At 49.5% G+C, this 17,664-nt stretch overlaps 1 protein-coding gene and 1 non-coding gene across 4 annotated transcripts in view; one reads left to right on the forward strand and one right to left on the reverse strand.

Moving 5' to 3' along the window:
* The first annotated feature begins 432 nt into the window (after positions 1-432).
* Positions 433-525, forward strand: TRNAR-UCU (transfer RNA arginine (anticodon UCU)). The gene is made up of 2 exons: positions 433-469; positions 490-525. It is a non-coding gene; the product is annotated as a tRNA-Arg (tRNA).
* Positions 526-4,213: 3,688 nt separating this feature from the next.
* Positions 4,214-17,664, reverse strand: part of LOC140899394 (ubiquinone biosynthesis protein COQ4 homolog, mitochondrial-like) — a 31,480-nt gene continuing 18,029 nt past the window's right edge. The window contains exons 1-8 of one of the 3 annotated variants that reach the window (XM_073314823.1): positions 17,338-17,530; positions 16,256-16,426; positions 15,396-15,492; positions 13,580-13,682; positions 12,978-13,107; positions 11,005-11,208; positions 9,517-9,610; positions 4,214-8,549 (exon numbers count right to left, since the gene is read on the reverse strand). In XM_073314823.1, coding sequence (XP_073170924.1) covers positions 8,393-8,549; positions 9,517-9,610; positions 11,005-11,208; positions 12,978-13,107; positions 13,580-13,682; positions 15,396-15,492; positions 16,256-16,426; positions 17,338-17,416 — 1,035 coding nt within the window. In that variant the 5' untranslated portion in view covers positions 17,417-17,530 and the 3' untranslated portion in view covers positions 4,214-8,392. Of the gene's footprint in view, positions 8,550-9,516; positions 9,611-11,004; positions 11,209-12,977; positions 13,108-13,579; positions 13,683-15,395; positions 15,493-16,255; positions 16,427-17,337; positions 17,531-17,664 lie in introns of those variants that run through there. The other 2 variants (XM_073314824.1, XM_073314822.1) reach the window with 2 other exon arrangements.

Raw genomic sequence — 17,664 nt, forward strand, 5'->3', positions numbered from 1 at the left:
ACACGTGGTCTCCTGCCGAAAGCAGAGGGCGCGTCACTCCCCCTCTTCCTACTTCCCGGGCATTGTTCTCCTCCCCGCGCCATCACACATGCCCCCCCTCCCCCCGGGGCAGATCTGAGTGAATTGTACACCCCCCCCCACATCTCTGTCCGGTCTGTCAGCGCTGCCGCCCGGCCCCGTCTGGCATCAGCCGCAGCGTGCGCGGCGCTGCAAAAGTGTCTGGAAGGAGTCAGGAGGCGGCGCGCGACGGGGGAAGTTTGGCAAACTCTGCGCCGTGGGGCGCCTGGCGCTGGGGGCAGGGGGCGCTGGGGGGGGGGGGGGCGGCGCTGGGGAGCGGAGCGGCTCATTAAACGCAGGCGCCGGACGCTGGAGCCGAGCGGTGCCTTGCAAAGGTCAAGGAGGGGATGTGGAGGAGGCGAGGTTTATCCGGCAGGCTCTGTGGCGCAATGGATAGCGCATTGGACTTCTAGATCGATGACAGACGAAGTCATTCAAAGGTTGTGGGTTCGAGTCCCACCAGAGTCGCATTTTGCACCCTCCCAAAGTAATCGTGGGCAAGCGCGGCTGCTGGAGGGTAACAGCGGGTCGCCGAATCGGTTCGTCTTTGTAGGACGTCAGTTTCCGACCCCCGCGCTTTGCTGTGGCATTTTTAAACATCAGTTAGGTACTTGGAAGGTCGGTGTCGCTACGAAACCGGTGTATTTTTGAAGGATCTTACTAGAAATCCAGGGGACCACTTATGAAGCTTTACCTCGAAATGTGTTTTAATTTTGGCCAATGTTATTTTAAAACTCCCCGGCTTTGTGGTGAAGTATTTTTAGCTGGTTAGTTGTGAAGTTATTTTTAAATTGGTTCTTTTTTAGGAATTGGTTCTTTTTTAGGACGCTGTTTAAAACACACAAAACCTGATTAAACAGGGAAACATAAAAATTACTCTGATATTTTTCCTTCAAAGGCTGTTTGGTTTTGTTTCTTTGATGTTATTTCAAGGGCAAGATTTGTTAGGGGAAGAAAGGGTTAGGAGTAAAAAATATAGGTTTTTAACCCCATTGAAACGATCCTTTGTTAAAATCAGTTTATTTTGAGGATGTTTTTTAAGGCCCAGGTCCTGCAAACACTTAAGCATGTGGGTAACTTCAGTCAAAAGAGTAGCCCCACACCTAAATGTCAAAGTTATTCAGCTGCTAAAGCTCCAGCCCTGGACCTAGGTGAAGTGCTGAGCTGGCATAGAGACTATTAACAATGAATTGCAGAATTGAGTGCAGGATCAGGGACTAAAATGTTATTTTAGTGGCAGATGGGGGGGGGTTGCATATTCTTACTTTCATCTGCCCCTGACATTTCTCCATACTCAGAGGAGATTACAAGTTTGATTTAAAACCCATTGAAGAAAATAGGAGTCTTTCCCCTGAGTGTTTCAGAGTAACAGCCGTGTTAGTCTGTATTCGCAAAAAGAAAAGGAGTACTTGTGGCACCTTAGAGACTAACCAATTTATTTGAGCATAAGCTTTCGTGAGCTACAGCTCACTTCCTCAGATGCATATCGTGGAAACTGCAGCAGGCTTTATATATACACAGAGAATATGAAACAATACCTCCTCCCACCCCACTGTCCTGCTGGTAATAGCTTATCTAAAGTGATCATCAGGTGGGCCATTTCCAGCACAAATCCAGGTTTTCTCACCCTCCACCCCCCCACACAAATTCACTCTCCTGCTGGTGATAGCCCATCCAAAGTGACAACTCTTTACACAATGTGCATGACAATCAAGTTGGGCTATTTCCTGCACAAATCCAGGTTTTCTCACATCCCCCCCACCCCCATACACACACAAACTCACTCTCCTGCTGGTAATAGCTCATCCAAACTGACCACTCTCCAAGTTTAAATCCAAGTTAAACCAGAACATCTGGGGGGGGGGGGTAGGAAAAAACAAGAGGAAATAGGCTACCTTGCATAATGACTTAGCCACTACCAGTCTCTATTTAAGCCTAAATTAATAGTATCCAATTTGCAAATGAATTCCAATTCAGCAGTTTCTCACTGGAGTCTGGATTTGAAGCTTTTTTGTTTTAAGATAGCGACCTTCATGTCTGTGATTGCGTGACCAGAGAGATTGAAGTGTTCTCCGACTGGTTTATGAATGTTTTAATTCTTGACATCTGATTTGTGTCCATTTATTCTTTTACGTAGAGACTGTCCAGTTTGACCAATGTACATGGCAGAGGGGCATTGCTGGCACATGATGGCATATATCACATTGGTGGATGTGCAGGTGAACGAGCCTCTGATAGTGTGGCTGATGTTATTAGGCCCTGTGATGGTGTCCCCTGAATAGATATGTGGGCACAATTGGCAACGGGCTTTGTTGCAAGGATAAGTTCCTGGGTTAGTGGTTCTGTTGTGTGGTATGTGGTTGTTGGTGAGTATTTGCTTCAGGTTGCGGGGCTGTCTGTAGGCAAGGACTGGCCTGTCTCCCAAGATTTGTGAGAGTGTTGGGTCATCCTTTAGGATAGGTTGTAGATCCTTAATAATGCGTTGGAGGGGTTTTAGTTGGGGGCTGAAGGTGACGGCTAGTGGCGTACTGTTATTTTCTTTGTTAGGCCTGTCCTGTAGTAGGTAACTTCTGGGAACTCTTCTGGCTCTATCAATCTGTTTCTTTACTTCTGCAGGTGGGTATTGTAGTTGTAAGAAAGCTTGACAGAGATCTTGTAGGTGTTTGTCTCTGTCTGAGGGGTTGGAGCAAATGCGGTTGTATCGCAGAGCTTGGCTGTAGACGATGGATCGTGTGGTGTGGTCAGGGTGAAAGCTGGAGGCATGCAGGTAGGAATAGCGGTCAGTAGGTTTCCGGTATAGGGTGGTGTTTATGTGACCATTGTTTATTAGCACTGTAGTGTCCAGGAAGTGGATCTCTTGTGTGGACTGGACCAGGCTGAGGTTGGTGGTGGGATGGAAATAGTTGAAATCATGGTGGAATTCCTCAAGGGCTTCTTTTCCATGGGTCCAGATGATGAAGATGTCATCAATATAGCGCAAGTAGAGTAGGGGCTTTAGGGGACGAGAGCTGAGGAAGCGTTGTTCTAAATCAGCCATAAAAATGTTGGCATACTGTGGGGCCATGCGGGTACCCATAGCAGTGCCGCTGATCTGAAGGTATACATTGTCCCCAAATGTGAAGTAGTTATGGGTAAGGACAAAGTCACAAAGTTCAGCCACCAGGTTAGCCGTGACATTATCGGGGATAGTGTTCTTGACGGCTTGTAGTCCATCTTTGTGTGGAATGTTGGTGTAGAGGGCTTCTACATCCATAGTGGCCAGGATGGTGTTATCAGGAAGATCACCGATGGATTGAAGTTTCCTCAGGAAGTCAGTGGTGTCTCGAAGGTAGCTGGGAGTGCTGAGTGTATTGGATTTTTAAGCCAGTCCCTAGATCCCTTTGAGGCTAATCTGAAGATATTCCATGGCTGAAAATTAATTTTAATCAAGGGGACATTTCTTTTTTTACCCTACAATGGTTTCTGAAACCATCCACAACACTGCTAAATAAAATAAAACCCAATACCTTAGACTGAAATGTAGCAACTTTGAGCCAAGACACGATATTTCTAACATATTGATGGCCAAGTTATGAATCCCTGAAAACACCAATTTATGGTTAAATGATGCGCAATAATAATGTGACAAACCTAGGCTGGCTCGACCAAAAGTTCACCCAGTTCATCAGGGAGCAGCACAAACACACAAGAGCAGCAGACTCATTAATGTCAGTATTGAGCTAACTCCCTGTCTAGGAATCTGCCCTTATTGTTTCAGTTGTGAACCTTTTGAATGGTGGGAGGAATACTTCAGGACATCTCTATTTTCCCTGACTTTATCGGCACACATTGATCTTAAAGGGTCTGTGTCCATTTTCCTTCCAGCCAAGGAGTGATTTTTTTCTATCCTTCATTATAATGGGCATGTCACTTCACTGATCTCTGCCTCACTTTCCCCATCTGTAAAATGAGAATAATGATACTGACCTCCTTTGTAAAGTGTTGCAATCTACTGATGAAAAGTGCTATATAAAAGTTAGGTATTAATTATTATTATTATAGAGGCACTAACACACTTCCAGTTAAAGTTGTATTGAAAAATGCATTTAAAGTGTGGATTATGGGTCCGATCCAACTCCTGTTCAACTCAAATGAAAGACTCTCATCAATCACAATAGAAGCGGGGTTAGGCCTTTATTTTCATGGATGTATAGATGTATAGAAAAACATTCAATATTTCCAAACTCATCCCACTTACTGATGGGCCCCAGGTTAAGTTCTTGTGAAAGTTGTGGGGCAGCTGTAAATGTGAAATTTAATATTATGATTGAACTTTTATATTGCAGTAGCACCTAAAGACCAAACAGCTCAGGGTCTTATGGTGCTTGCTGCTGTAGAAACAGGGTAAATATCAGGCCCTGTCCCAAAGAGCTGACAATCTATCAGACTCCTTCCTGAAAGTCAGCACCAGTTTTATAGCATTTCTTTGTGTTCTTCTAGATTAATACTGTAAAAATTCAGACACCTCAAAAGGTAACCCATTGATAGAGACAGACCTTAGGCCAAATTCTCTTTTCACTTACACCAGTTTTACACTGTAACTTATCTGGGGCTTCTCCTGATTTACACCAATAGGAAAGGAGAATCCTGATTCTACATGTACTTTGATTACAAGTGAGTTTATTGAACTGTCATTTATGAAAGATGCAGTGGTTATGTCATAACATTTAACAAAGAACCTTAAGCTCAGGATTTCCTATGGAGTTCAGAAATATAGCCCTAACTCTGTTAACGCAGTTTTGTTTGTATAGATGAGATAATAGATATACACACCCTCCATGTAGGGCAGTGAGATCCATGCAGAGCTATGTGATAAATGGACTTACCATGTCTCTTGACAGGTACCAAGCGGATAACAGGGCTCTCACTTTAGAGCTTATGATCAAGGCTAGGGCCACAAGATTATACCAGTTGAGACCCAGATCGGGGCCTGGCCATTAGAACTGGAGCACTTTTGGGGGACTTCACAGAAGCAGGAACGGGCTCAGCCTTTCCACTGATTTGGGAGGCAGCTCCAGTGTGACATTTGACACAGTTTTAGAAGTGAGTGAAACCACAAAGGGAGGGATCAAGGGAAGAGGTTTGGAAGGAGGGTGAAGAGTGGAGGAAGAGGAGAGGCAGGGCTGGAGTTACAGAGTCCTCTGTAGATGAAGAGATGACACTTCCCCCACAGGCCCTGTGGGAAGGTACACGTACCCGGCCAGACCCCTCCAGTCTAGCTCCCCCCACCCCAATGACTCTTTGAAGTGCATTCCCTCCCACACACAGCTCCCCAAGCAGGACAGGAGAGTTGCACTCCCTGCTCAGCCTGTCCGTGCACATTCTGGGCTCTGGGCCATCTTCTCATTCCCCTGTTCTAACTTCCTCTGCAGAATAGACCCACCAGCCCCTCTGCTGTTTCCTGGCATGAGAACAGAAGTGGGGAGGGTGAGAGGCTGGGCTAGGCCAAGCTCGCTGCAAGCGTTGTCTTCCCTTGCCCCTTCCGACCCCTCCAGCCTCTCTGAGAAACACCTGACCATGAGTCAGCGTCCGGGGACAGCCTAGTTTCCAAAAGGAAAAGGGAGCCAGAGCTGCAGTCAGTGCCATGATTCAAGTAGCAGGAAGGCTCGGGCAGTGCTCCAGGAAAGCGGGATGCATTTTGGAGGGACAGAGATGAGAGGAGGAGGTTGCAATACACAAGAGGGAGCATGAAGAGAACAGACTGTGGCCTCAGAAGGGACAAGTGCCAGGTGCAGGTGTTTACGAGCCTCCCCAGGCCGCTGGAGGGAGTTCGACAAGTCTGTCTGGCTCTCACCACTGGTAGCTGAGCACTGCAGCAAAGACCGTGAGACTGTGAGCAAGACCTCACAACCGCCTGCAGTGGCTTCCAGACACCGTTCACAGAACAGGAAGCCTTAGACCACAGTGCACTGGTCCTCTGTGCAGAAGGTACACGTACCTCAGTGCTCTGAGAACGTGTGGGGAGGCAGATGCTGTGCTGGGTCTGTCGCTGGAGGGACACGTCCAATGTTTTTGGAAGCTCTTTGCATCCCATTGTGGAAAGCCAAAACGCTGTCTGCATGGTGTGTGCTCTGTGCGGAGGGAGTGCGGTCTAATGGGTAGGGCATGGGGGCTGGAAATCTAGACTCCCAGGTGCTAGCCCTGGCTCTGCTTCTAATCCACTGGGGGACCTTAGCAAAGTCACTTGTCCTCTTTGTCACCCAGTTCCCCACTGGTAAATTGGGGATGATAAGATCCGTCTCTCAGAGGGTTGTGAAGATTAAACTGATGTTTGCAAAGGCACCCTGTGCTCCATAGGCACTGTGTCCCGTCCCACCTGTGGCAAAGTACTACAAATGCAGGGAGAAGCGATTAATCCCAACAACTGGCTGTGAACACTGGCTGAAAAGAGCTGATGCAGGACCAAACCCCAGGTTATCAACAGTCTGCAGTGTGTATGCTGGCAACAAGGTCTGGCTCCCAATTGCACCAATGCTGCCCTATCAGAGAGCAGGTAATTCTGCCAGCACAGCCACTATGGAAGATGCACATACAAAGCCTGCTTTGTGTCTGCATTCCACTTGGGCGACATGTTGCACACATACACACTGGTGACCTGTTTCTGGCTGCAGCAAACGTACAAAGAACAGACCCCTCCAAAGGATGAGGTTACATGTCAGATCGTCTGATCTGTATGCTGGGGGGAGACAAATCTGCAAGTGTCACCAGGGATTTTATTCATGAACAAGGACCGTCAGCCTCAAAACGCCACATTAAAATACATCCTGCTTTGGTGCGTCCCAGCCCAGCAACAAGAACTATTCAATCTGGGCTTTGTTATTTGCCTTATAAGTATAGAACCCAACTTAGTTACACCGCACAGAAATCAGTTTATAAACACTGACCCAGCACAAACAGCATGTGGAATCTGAGAGTTCCACTCCCTGTGGGATTCATCACCTCATGCTCACTCACTCTGTTCTGCAGATATACAGCCTCACGGCCCTGGAGTGCACAGAGAGCTAGTTCACTGTTTAAAACAAAGATAAAATCATGTGGAATTAGTGGGGACCGAAATCTTCTCTCCTTGGAGCAGGCAGAGACTGGACAGGGTCGGTAAGTGCTTCCCCCCTGGCGAGCCTGTCACTGTGCCTCTATTGTAAAGTGGAAGGGACGCAGTTGGGGACGAGAGGGGAACTCCGGGCCCGTGGCCCATTCAATCCTTGGCCTGTCTGCTGAGACAGTCAGCGAGGGGGATGCCAGTGGTGTACTTTGTTTTAAATTGTATGCAGCAATTGACACACTGTGGCACACGTGCCCTCCCAACTCAGTGGGGTTTGGTTTCACTGTGACTGAACAAGAGCCTAACTCCTTCCCAGCTGCCAAGGCAGGTATGCGACTGATCGATCGAGCTGTACTAGAGATACGAAATACATTCCTACATCTACCATCAGTGCAAGCCGGTACAACTGGGGGCAGAGCAGAGCACTAGTGCTGATCAGCTGCCACTTTGTCATAGGCAATGAGTCTGTCCAGGCGCTGTTTGGTAAATCAACTGGCTTTAACTGGGGTAGAATGATCCCCGAGGGCAGTGCTACTCAAAGTGGTGGTCCGCAGACCGCTGCTGGTCTGCGATCCATCGGCGGTCGGTCTGCGCGCATATTGGGAAAAAAAATTGCCAGTCCCCCACCCATCAGATAGCTTGAGAAGCGCTGCCCTTGGGAATTAAGTCTCACAGCTCCCCAGTGGGGTAGGTATTCAGCTAGGGAAAGTTATAGCAATCAGAAGACAAAAGTTACTAGATAGGTCCAGAGCTACTTTCACCCAGCTCTGCTTCCCCTTTTCCCCACTCCAGTATTACAGGATAACTGAATGCAGACCACAGGGCCCTACCATGGGGTCTTGTGAAGAAACGCAGCACATGGATACTCCATGGCCCAGTCTCTATTGGGATCTAGCTGGCACACTGCATGGTGGAACTTAGCTCCATGGGCCATATCTCTACGCTGAGGACTAAGACAGCCACAGGGTTCAAATTCACCTTTGGTGTGAGAAAGTGCAAATTCACTGACATCAGCAGAGCTGCAGCGGCTTACAACAGCAATGAATCTGGCCCTAGGTGCAGCCCTTATATTCTTGGCAACCCAGCATCTCATTTGGGCAGACTGATGCCCTCCACTGCTGTAGGAGAATTCCCAGGAGGAGTCTCGAACCTGCAAAGGGTTTAGTCATTGCTCCTCATGCATGGTGCCCAGTGAGGCTCCACCCCGTCGGTGTGAAGCCCAGTATGCCCCCCGACCCCCACAGACTTTCACACTCAAATAGCAGGGGGATGTAAGATTCCAATCTCCTCCCTCAGAGACTCCACCGTCTGCTCCCAGCGGTTCTCGTAGTAGAAATTCAGGACACAGCTGGCATTGCGGCCACTCTGAACAGCCCAGGGAATGAGCTCCATGGTCAGGATCTGCAGCTTCCTGCAATAAAGGTATGGAAATGGTTTTACTTTCTTCCCTGGGAACACAATCCAATAGCCAAACATATTACTGTACACAGCAGCACACAAGACTACTATACACTCTATCTGAGGGCCTTAAAGCACTTTAGCAGCATTAACTGACCCCCACCATGAGCAGGTCAAGCTCATTCTCCCCATTTAATTTATGAAGCAGTTATGGTCCAGAGAGGGGAAGTGTCTTACCCACGATCACACACTGAGTCAGTGACAAATCCAGAACAAGACCCACATCTCCCGACTGTCTCACGCTTGAACCACAAAACGATGCTGCTTCCCAGAAGCCAGTATGTGGGGTGCCTAGAGACAGCCCCAGGAAGAATCCCCAGGCCTCTGGGCTGAGTGGTGCCACTCATTGCTGTGATCCATTTTCTGAGTACATAATAATGTAATAACACTTCCATAGCACAGAGACTGGCAAATCTTGTTATCCCATTTTACAGTGGGGGAGATGGACAGCCAGAGACGAGAAGTGCTAAGGACGCACTGCGAAGTCAGAGGTGGACATGGGAATAGATCCCACTAGGCCTGACTCTTAGTCTTTTGCTTTAACTACTCGATAAAACAATGCTTTCTGTTGCATGAAGACATTTCACTGGGTAGTGTTGGTAGGAACAGTGGTTCCAGACTGGAGGCCCTATTAGGATTCATGGCATAAATCAGACCTAGACAAGCAGGTTAATTCCCTTTAGGGATGTTGGACAGGTGCCATGAGACCTTTAATATTCTTGGGTGGGATAATCTCCTTCCACACCAAGCCCTCTTTGCCTATAAATATCTACGGAACATGAGTCCCCTCTGTCATGCCCACTTGCTACCATTTTATCTGGGATCTTGAAGACACACGTTATGGGAAAGAAAACCTCTCATTAATCAGACTTTTAAACTAGGCATAGGGTCTACAGAAGCCTGCAGGCTGATCAACCTACCGGGCATTGAGACGAACTGGGCCAAACACCGCTCCCAGAATGCACATGGGCAGGCCAGTCTGAATGGCTTCGAACCACTTCACCACAACCTCCCCTGGAAGAAAGCCAGAGAAGACCCAGGAGAATGAGAGCTCCCTATCTAGACACATGTCAAAAACAAAGTAATTGAGTCATTTTATTTTTCACCCTCTTCTTCCTAGTGAATTTTTTCCTCAGCTGCCTGTCTGGGCCACCATTCAGAGTGTACTAAGATTGTATGCGTTTCCTCTGGGTTCTAGAAATAATCAGACCCTAGCTTCCCAGGTAGGGTGACCAGATGTCCGATATTATCGACTCTGTCTTATATAGGCAATTATACTACCCCTCCCCCCACCATGTGTCCCAATTTTTCACACTTGCTATTTGGTCACCCTATTTCTAGCTAAGGAGGGGCCTCCTCCTATTGGCATTTGGTGATGGCATGGAGAACCACTGTCAACAGCTCAGTGCGCCGCTCTGGATATGATGCAGGAATGGCTGGGTTTGGCTCTGTGACACCTGTGGAGATGCTCTACAATAATTTATGAATATTGTGTGTTGACCTGGTTATGGGGTTGGTTATCGTACAAATAGATTGGTTTAGTTTAATGGGATGGAATGCTGGGAAACACAAACGGGAAGGAAAAAGAACGGCACCAAAGTAAGCAACTTTCCAGCACTGGAGGGTTGTTAAGGGACAGTGGGTGAGGCTGTCTAGGGGGCTACCGGAGCGGGGTGGTAAGCCATTAGGTAAGAGGAGGTGTATGCAGACTGTTGGTTTACAATCCTTTTTCTTTAAATGCTTTGGTCCTATTGTTAAATAAACAACCCCCTGATTTAGAAGGCCATCTGATCACTCTATTCACCATTGGTCACAGACTCCCACACAGGTGTCTGATCCCTGTCAGACCTGCTCAACAAGAATGGTTGTTCCACAAGGTGCTGTAGCCCAGAGCCTGATTGGGAGAATGGCAGATTTCCACCCTGGGACAGGTAAAGGCATGAGGCTGACACCTGCGGGGTACCCTTAGAGCAGTGGTTCTCATCCTAGTTATAGTTGTATGTCACCTGGGCCGCAGGTTGAGAACCACAGTGCCCCCCCCAAACCCCGACCCAGATCCCTATGCCCAACGCCTCCCGCCCAGAGACCTCTCCACAGAGTGGGGCCAGGAGCAGAGCCCAGGGCTGGGTGACAGGGACACTGGACCCCCAACCAGCGAGCTGACAGCCCCGACCCTGGAACCCTGGATCCCGTGGGGCCAGGCGGGGAGCCCCAACCCAAGATCCCGCTAGGCCAACCGGGCAATAGCTCTGACCCAGACCCCGCTGCACAGCTGGGCCACAGCTGTGTGCTAATTGGGCCGCATGCATCCCGCAGGCTGAGAACCACTGCCTTAGAGAGACCAGAAAGGGGACAGAGGTGCGGCTGGCCCTGTAACTGTAACATGCACAATGGATCAGATTCTCAACTGGAGTCAACGGGTTTGAGAATCTGGCTCTCTGTTTTCACTCTGACAGTTTGTGTATAGTCAGTTTTGCTGTTTTCCTTGTATAATCCGGTAGAAGCTGATCCAAAGCCCATTAGAATCAATAGAAAGGCTGCTACTGACTTCAGTGGATACTGGATCAAGTCCTTAGTTAAACTGACTTGTTTGTGAGGATCTCGCACCCAGCCTATGGGAAAAGGGAAGGAAAACTTGACTGTAAAAGGACAAAAACTGATCAGGGAACTCAGGGGCTTAAAATCACTATTCCAAGTGGCCCTCTAATTTACACTGTAAACCCAGGGTAGTAAGTATCTGGCCTGCTCGATGTTTTTCTGCTGCCCACTTGGCATATTTAGATTCTCCAGAATCTAAGATTTCTTTCCTTTTTTTTGGTAAAGCATGTTCCTATGTGAAGAAAGCCTTCAAAATGTGACCGGAGTGCAACCACTGCTCTGTTCTAATGCCCCAGTCCATGGCCCATAATTAAACTACACCATCTGGCCCTCTCCACAGAATGAGCATGACACTGCTGATGCAAATATCCTTGCTCTTTTCAGACAATGCTGCAAATGGGAGTTTTGCTCTTGACTTCAACGGGAGCAGAATCAGGACCCTAAGCTCTCAAGCCAACTTAACTTATTCTGAGGCACTGCAGAAGGATGAGAGCACGCCAGGCCATGCGCTGGTGTGAGACAGACGCACCCGTTGAAGGTAATCAAATAAATAAGCACCCATACTGCAGACCTAACATTCAGGTCCTATACAACAGTTAAAAAGTTCAACCTAAAAACAAAGGCTCTGATTTTCAAAGATGTCTAAAGGAGTTAGCTGCCGAAATCACATCATCATAGGTATTACTGTATTGTTGTCAGGCTGTTCAGGAACACTGAGCTACTTGCACAGGTTTGTTATTGTAGGGTTGCTCGGGATCCCTGAGCTGCTGGCATTCAAGCATATCAGAATATTAATAATACCTAGCTCTTTTATAGCACTTTTCATCGGTAGATCTCAAAGCACTTTGCAAAGGCGGTTACAATCACTATCCCCATTAAACAGATGGGGAAACAGACACAGAGCAGTGAAGTGACTTGCCCAAGGTCACTCAGAAGGTTGGTGGCAGAGCCAGGAACAGACCCCAGGTCTCCTGAATCCCAATCCAGTGCTCTATTTAACAGCAAGATTCGCAGCTTGGTAATCTCCATAATGTGACAAAAATAGATGGGGCTGGAAGGGTGGAGTAGGTCAAATGTCAAGCCTCTCAGCAGGCACCATGTCATCTTAAAATAAACATCCAAACACTGGGAAGCCCAGGCTCCTGCAGGGTCCTAAAGGCTTGTTCAGCTAACGGCAGGTCAGCAATTTCAGCCTGCCTCTTGCTATTAAGTTTATTCAGAAGACTAGACAGAGCTGATCTGCAGATAAGAGCTCAACTAAAAGAACTTTTCTCCTCCCATTCCCTTCTCGTGAATCCAGCCCACAATTGCTCAAAGCTCGTTTTGGCTTACGAAACTGTCCACTCATGCAGTCGTTTTCCCTGCACTGCAGGTTTCATCATCGGCCCTTCAGGGCAATGCCCACCCAACCTCTTCCTATTCAGCAATGCCAGTGACTCAGTGAGCATCTCTCTCATGTAGGTGAAGGGTGATTGTTCCTGGAGGCTGAGGTTCTCTTTTTACCCACAGAGCAGATGGAATTCTGACAGCGGCAAAGCAAATGTGCCCCACGCCCTGCCCCATCAGTGGCCTCCAGCCCCAACCTGAAGGAGTTCAGCCTCCATGGCTCATTCAGTCCTTGGCCTCTCTGATAAGGCAGCCGACAAGGTGGCCACGCTGCAGGGACAGGTTTTGTGATGTGGACATCTGGCCACTGGCAGCCTAGCTGAGACCTCCCCAATTCATTTCACACAGCTGCATGCTAGACGGTAATGACTCTCGGTCGCACCCAGTCTGGACTCACCAAGCATGTTGGTGGGCATGCCGAGGAGAGTATGCATCAGGTCATGGACTTCACGGTACCGCTGGATCACATAGGCCAGCTCCTCATCATCAACAAACTTGACCGGCATCCTGGTGTCCGGAGAAACCCTCTGCAAAATCAGAGCATCCCAGGTTCAGCCCCTGCTACCTGCCAGGAATTCATGTTTCACAATGATTCTTTAATAATAATAACCCTAGCTCTTACATATCACTGTTCATCAGGAGATCTTAAGGCATTTTGCAAAGGAGGTCAGAATCATTATCTCCATTTTATAGAAAGGGAAACTGAGGCACAGAGCAGTGAAGTGACTTGTCCCAGATCACCCAGCAGGCCACTGGCAGAGCCAGGAACAGAACCCAGGTGTCCTGAGTCCAAGTCTAGTACTCTATCCACTAGGCCCATTTAATTTCACTGGAGGCTCTCTTTAGGCTCCCCTGTCTGCTTTCTCCCTGTACTCCCAGATGGCTCAGACCCCCCTCTGGAGCCCATTCACGCTCTTCTCACCAGACAGATCAGCTAACGCCATCCACAGCTCCCAAACGCCCTGCTGCCTCCCAAGGGCTGCTAGGTCTGATACTCACATTACTGTCCAAAAACCGGACATATTCTCGGCCAAACGTTCCATCCGACAGACCCCGGAGCCCAGTCACGTCCAGGGTGGAGAGCCGGATCCGAGGCCGCTCTCTGCAAATAAAAAACAGAGTGGCTGAGTCAACCCACGAAACACAGCAACACCCAAGGGAAGCTGAGAAAACCAGGGCCAGCTGCCCAGACAGCTGTATTGCTGGAATTCACATCCTTGGCACGAGGGTTTTGCTGATGCCTTTCCCCATTGGCTCTTAAAGTCGGGCACAAACACTTTCTTGCCTATTATTTCACACCAGTGGGAATCAGGGCACAGAGAACTTAACGGGGACATAGCAGCAGTAAAGCTGTTATCTCACATTTCTGCAGCACCACTCATCTCTGAGGATGCCAAATTCTCTATGCACAGCACCTCTGAAATGCAGCCACCTCTAAGGCAACAGAGACAGGTACATAGCACCGTGCACACCAGTGGAGGCAGGGAGGGGTAAATTTCGCCAAAGGGCTTCACAGCAAAAGTACCATGGCTTCACGAAGCAAGCAGCACTTCAGTGGAGGGAAAAGTCTGTCCCAAAGGCAGACTGAATGCCCCCTCCTGCGGAGCTGTTGGTGCTTCAATAGCTTCAGGACCTATCACAGAGCACAGCTGGGAACAAGACCCACAGACAGAAGGCACCTTTTTCCGGGATGTTTCTGATTTTCAGTAAAGAAATTTAACGGAGGAGCCAATTCAAAGCACTGAAAGGCCAATAACATACTACCTTTGGTTCCGGGCTGAAACTCCCCATGTACACAGGCTAGACCTAGGCACTCTTAAGTCCTCCAGATAAGGATTAAGGGGGATTTAAGTTGTGCCTTGGACTTACCCTGCCTGTGCATCTGACGATTCTGTTTCTCTTGGTTGACACTAAGCTGCACTTCCTGTCTCATGCACTATTATTATGTAGTATTTCATTGCAGTAGCACCCTGAGGCCCCATCAGGGTCAGAGCTGCAACGTATCAGGCGCGCTACAAACACAGAGCAAAAGGCAGCTTCTGCCCCGAAGAATTTACAGTGTCATTAAGACAATACATGAGAAGTAGGTGTAACGAGCATACAGAAGATACAGAAAAAGGAGGACAAAGGAAACAGCAAGAAGAATGTGCACTTGCACAGACCCCGTACCAGCTGGCAGTTTCCTGTAGGGATCACAGCATAAGTGTGTCTTAAGGAGGGATCAGAAGGACAGGATTAGTGTCTTTCCAAACCAGCGTGGGGAAGGGGTTTTGAGTGTAGGAAGTGGCATGGAACAAAGTGAACAGGTTGTTGTGGGAGAAGCGGACAAACCGGTGATGGAGGCTGCAGTCGTTGGCGGGCTGATGCAATGAGATCCAGCAGCAGGCACACGGGGTGGAAGTTGCCATCGCCCTCATGAACTGCTGTGGGGGGAGCTCACATACACACAGTTTCCCACATCTTGAAAGAGCACATTCACCAGTAACAGCAGCAGCAAGGCTGAAACCGAAGAGGAAGTGGGCAGGCCTGCACACCTGAAGGAGGAGCGTGCCTAAGTAGGTTTACTGCTGTTCTTGGACTTGCCAAAAAGACCATTCTAAACATCAGCAGGGGAGCAGAAAATCTCTTGGGAATTAAACAATAATCCTCCTGTCCCTGTAAGTACAATGATTCCAGAGGCCTCCCCGTGTAGACATGAGCCTGTACTATGTGCCCAGAAGCGTGCGGTATAGATACAATTGCTCCAGCCAGAGAGCTGCCTCATAAGCTTGTCTCCTTCCCTGCCACAGGCCATGCAAGATGGACAATAACGCACTGTAGGATCCGATAACCTTCAGGGTCGTGCCTCATTTTATCCCTCAGGCTCCGCAGGGCCGAAGAGCCAGTTGTCTCACCAAGGACTGCCACCATATCTGAAAAAAAAAAGGGGGGGGGGGGGAAGAGAGAATGGATGGGAAACTGATTGACAATAAAAGAGCAACAGACAAACAGCGGTTCTGGTTAAGAATGAAAATCCTGAGGACACAAGATAGGGCTAATACATTTTAGGTACTTATGTGGCCTTCAACACTGCAATATCTGAGCACCTCCAAGTCATTAATGCACTTCTGTATGGTAGAGAAGACCTATTATCCCCATTTCACACATGGAGAACTGAGGCACAGAGAGACTATGTGACTTGCTGGGGTCACTCAGGAAGTCTGTGGTGAAGCACCCTAACCACTAGACCATCCTCCAACCTCTGGGGTTTAAATTGCCATGCAACTAGTCACAAGTGCTGCACAGAGAGGGTTCTGAAGATCAGGAGTGAGGTGTGGTGGCAGAGCTATGTATGGGGCCTGGGACTGGAACAACAGGGAGTATTGCAGATTGGGAGTGAGGTTAGCAGAACGGGGAGGCTTGGAATAATAAGGAATGAGATGCTTTAGCAGAGATGTACAGGAGAATCTCTCTCACTAACTGTCTGCATTAACAGCTTCTCTACGTGCCAGCCTCAATCTCTCAGTTTCTTAAATACAAATTCTTTCCCACAATGCAGAGATGAGGAAATAAAAGAATTAAAATCCCCAGGGAAACTCCCAACAGAACACAGATCTGGCTCCTAGGTGGGAGAGAAATACAGTCTGTATGAATGCAGAGACCACAGCTGGACAAAAGCTGCAAGATTCAGCTTACCATGCCGGTAGGGGTTGTAGAGAGCCATAAATGCTGAGCCAGCAGACAGCAGTGCTTTCTGCAGAGGGCTGGTGGGGATGTGCCCTGGGTACAGCTGGTAATACGTCTCTTCATCCACATGCTCCTCTGGAGTCACTGTCAGGTCAGTGTGGGGCAGTTGATACCCCCTACCTGCAAAACACAGCCACACCAGGGCAGTGAGTTAACCAGAAAATACAGCTCAATTCAAAGACTCAGACAGTGTGTATCTGCCAATTTGGCTTCCTTTGTCCTTTTCCTGACACAGTCTGTACGCAAGGCCCGTTGGTGATCGGAGGTAACTACATGTCACAGGTTTCAGAGTAGCAGCCGTGTTAGTCTGTATTCGCAAAAAGAAAAGGAGGACGTGTGGCACCTTAGAGACATGTCACTGGCGTCTATAGTATCACCATAGCCCACGCGTTGCAACTATGCTCCATTATAAGCCCATACGCTTGGGTGTTCTAGCCAAGTGGGAGCTGTGGCTAGGACCTCTCTGGCTTGAACCATAAAGCTAATGCATGGTCCCTGTTACTGTTTGGATAACCAGGAACACACTTAATATAAGAACAAAAAACAAGACACCGCAACAAAAACAGAAAGACAGAATACCAGAGGTGCAGTGGGACAAAGTAGCATAGCAAAGGATGTGGCCGGGATTGCTGTGCCTTTGCAAAACCGGGAGAACTAGGAAGCAGAAGACACCGCCAATCAGGCGACAGGTGCACTGCTGGGGAGCAGCACTGGCGCAACAGGGGGTGCTGTAATTCAGGACTCAGGGACATCGGCAGAGTAGGTGGGGTGCAGACAGGCCTGCAATGGTAAGGGGGGGGCTGCACACCAGGTCTGAGGTGCACTGGCAGAGCTGGGAGGGGGCCCAGGACTGGGATAGCAGGGGGCGCACCAGGTCGGGGACGCTGCCAGCGCCTCATTTCCCATGAGCCCTAAAACGGAGCCGGATTCGCTTCTCCGTCCCACCGACACGGAGTCTCGCCGGCCGGCCGCCCCGCGTCCCGGACCCACCAGCCCCGCATGCGGCCCCCCGGCTCGGCGCAGCCACTTGCCTGCGGAGGCCGGCGAACCTAGGGCGAGGTGCCGCAGGCCGCGCAGCGAGCCCGGAGCCCGCCGCAGCCAGCCCCCCATGCGCGCCCGGCCCAGCGCAGCCAGCGCATCGGCAGCACCCGCTGAGGGGCGACTAGGCCAGAACTCGGCCCCCCCGCCGTCCCGCGCCGCAGCCCCGGTGCATCATGGGCCGGGGCGGGATCCAGCCCCGTTGCTAGCCGGCGGGTCCCTCGCCGGGCCCGGGCGGCGCAGCAAGTCCCACCGGCTGCCCCGGGGCGGGACAGGGCCGCCGAGCGGCGGGGGCCGGGGCTGGCGAGACGGGGAGCGCC

Source organism: Lepidochelys kempii, chromosome 16, assembly GCF_965140265.1.
Source record: "Lepidochelys kempii isolate rLepKem1 chromosome 16, rLepKem1.hap2, whole genome shotgun sequence".
NCBI classification, from domain to species: Eukaryota; Metazoa; Chordata; order Testudines; family Cheloniidae; genus Lepidochelys; species Lepidochelys kempii.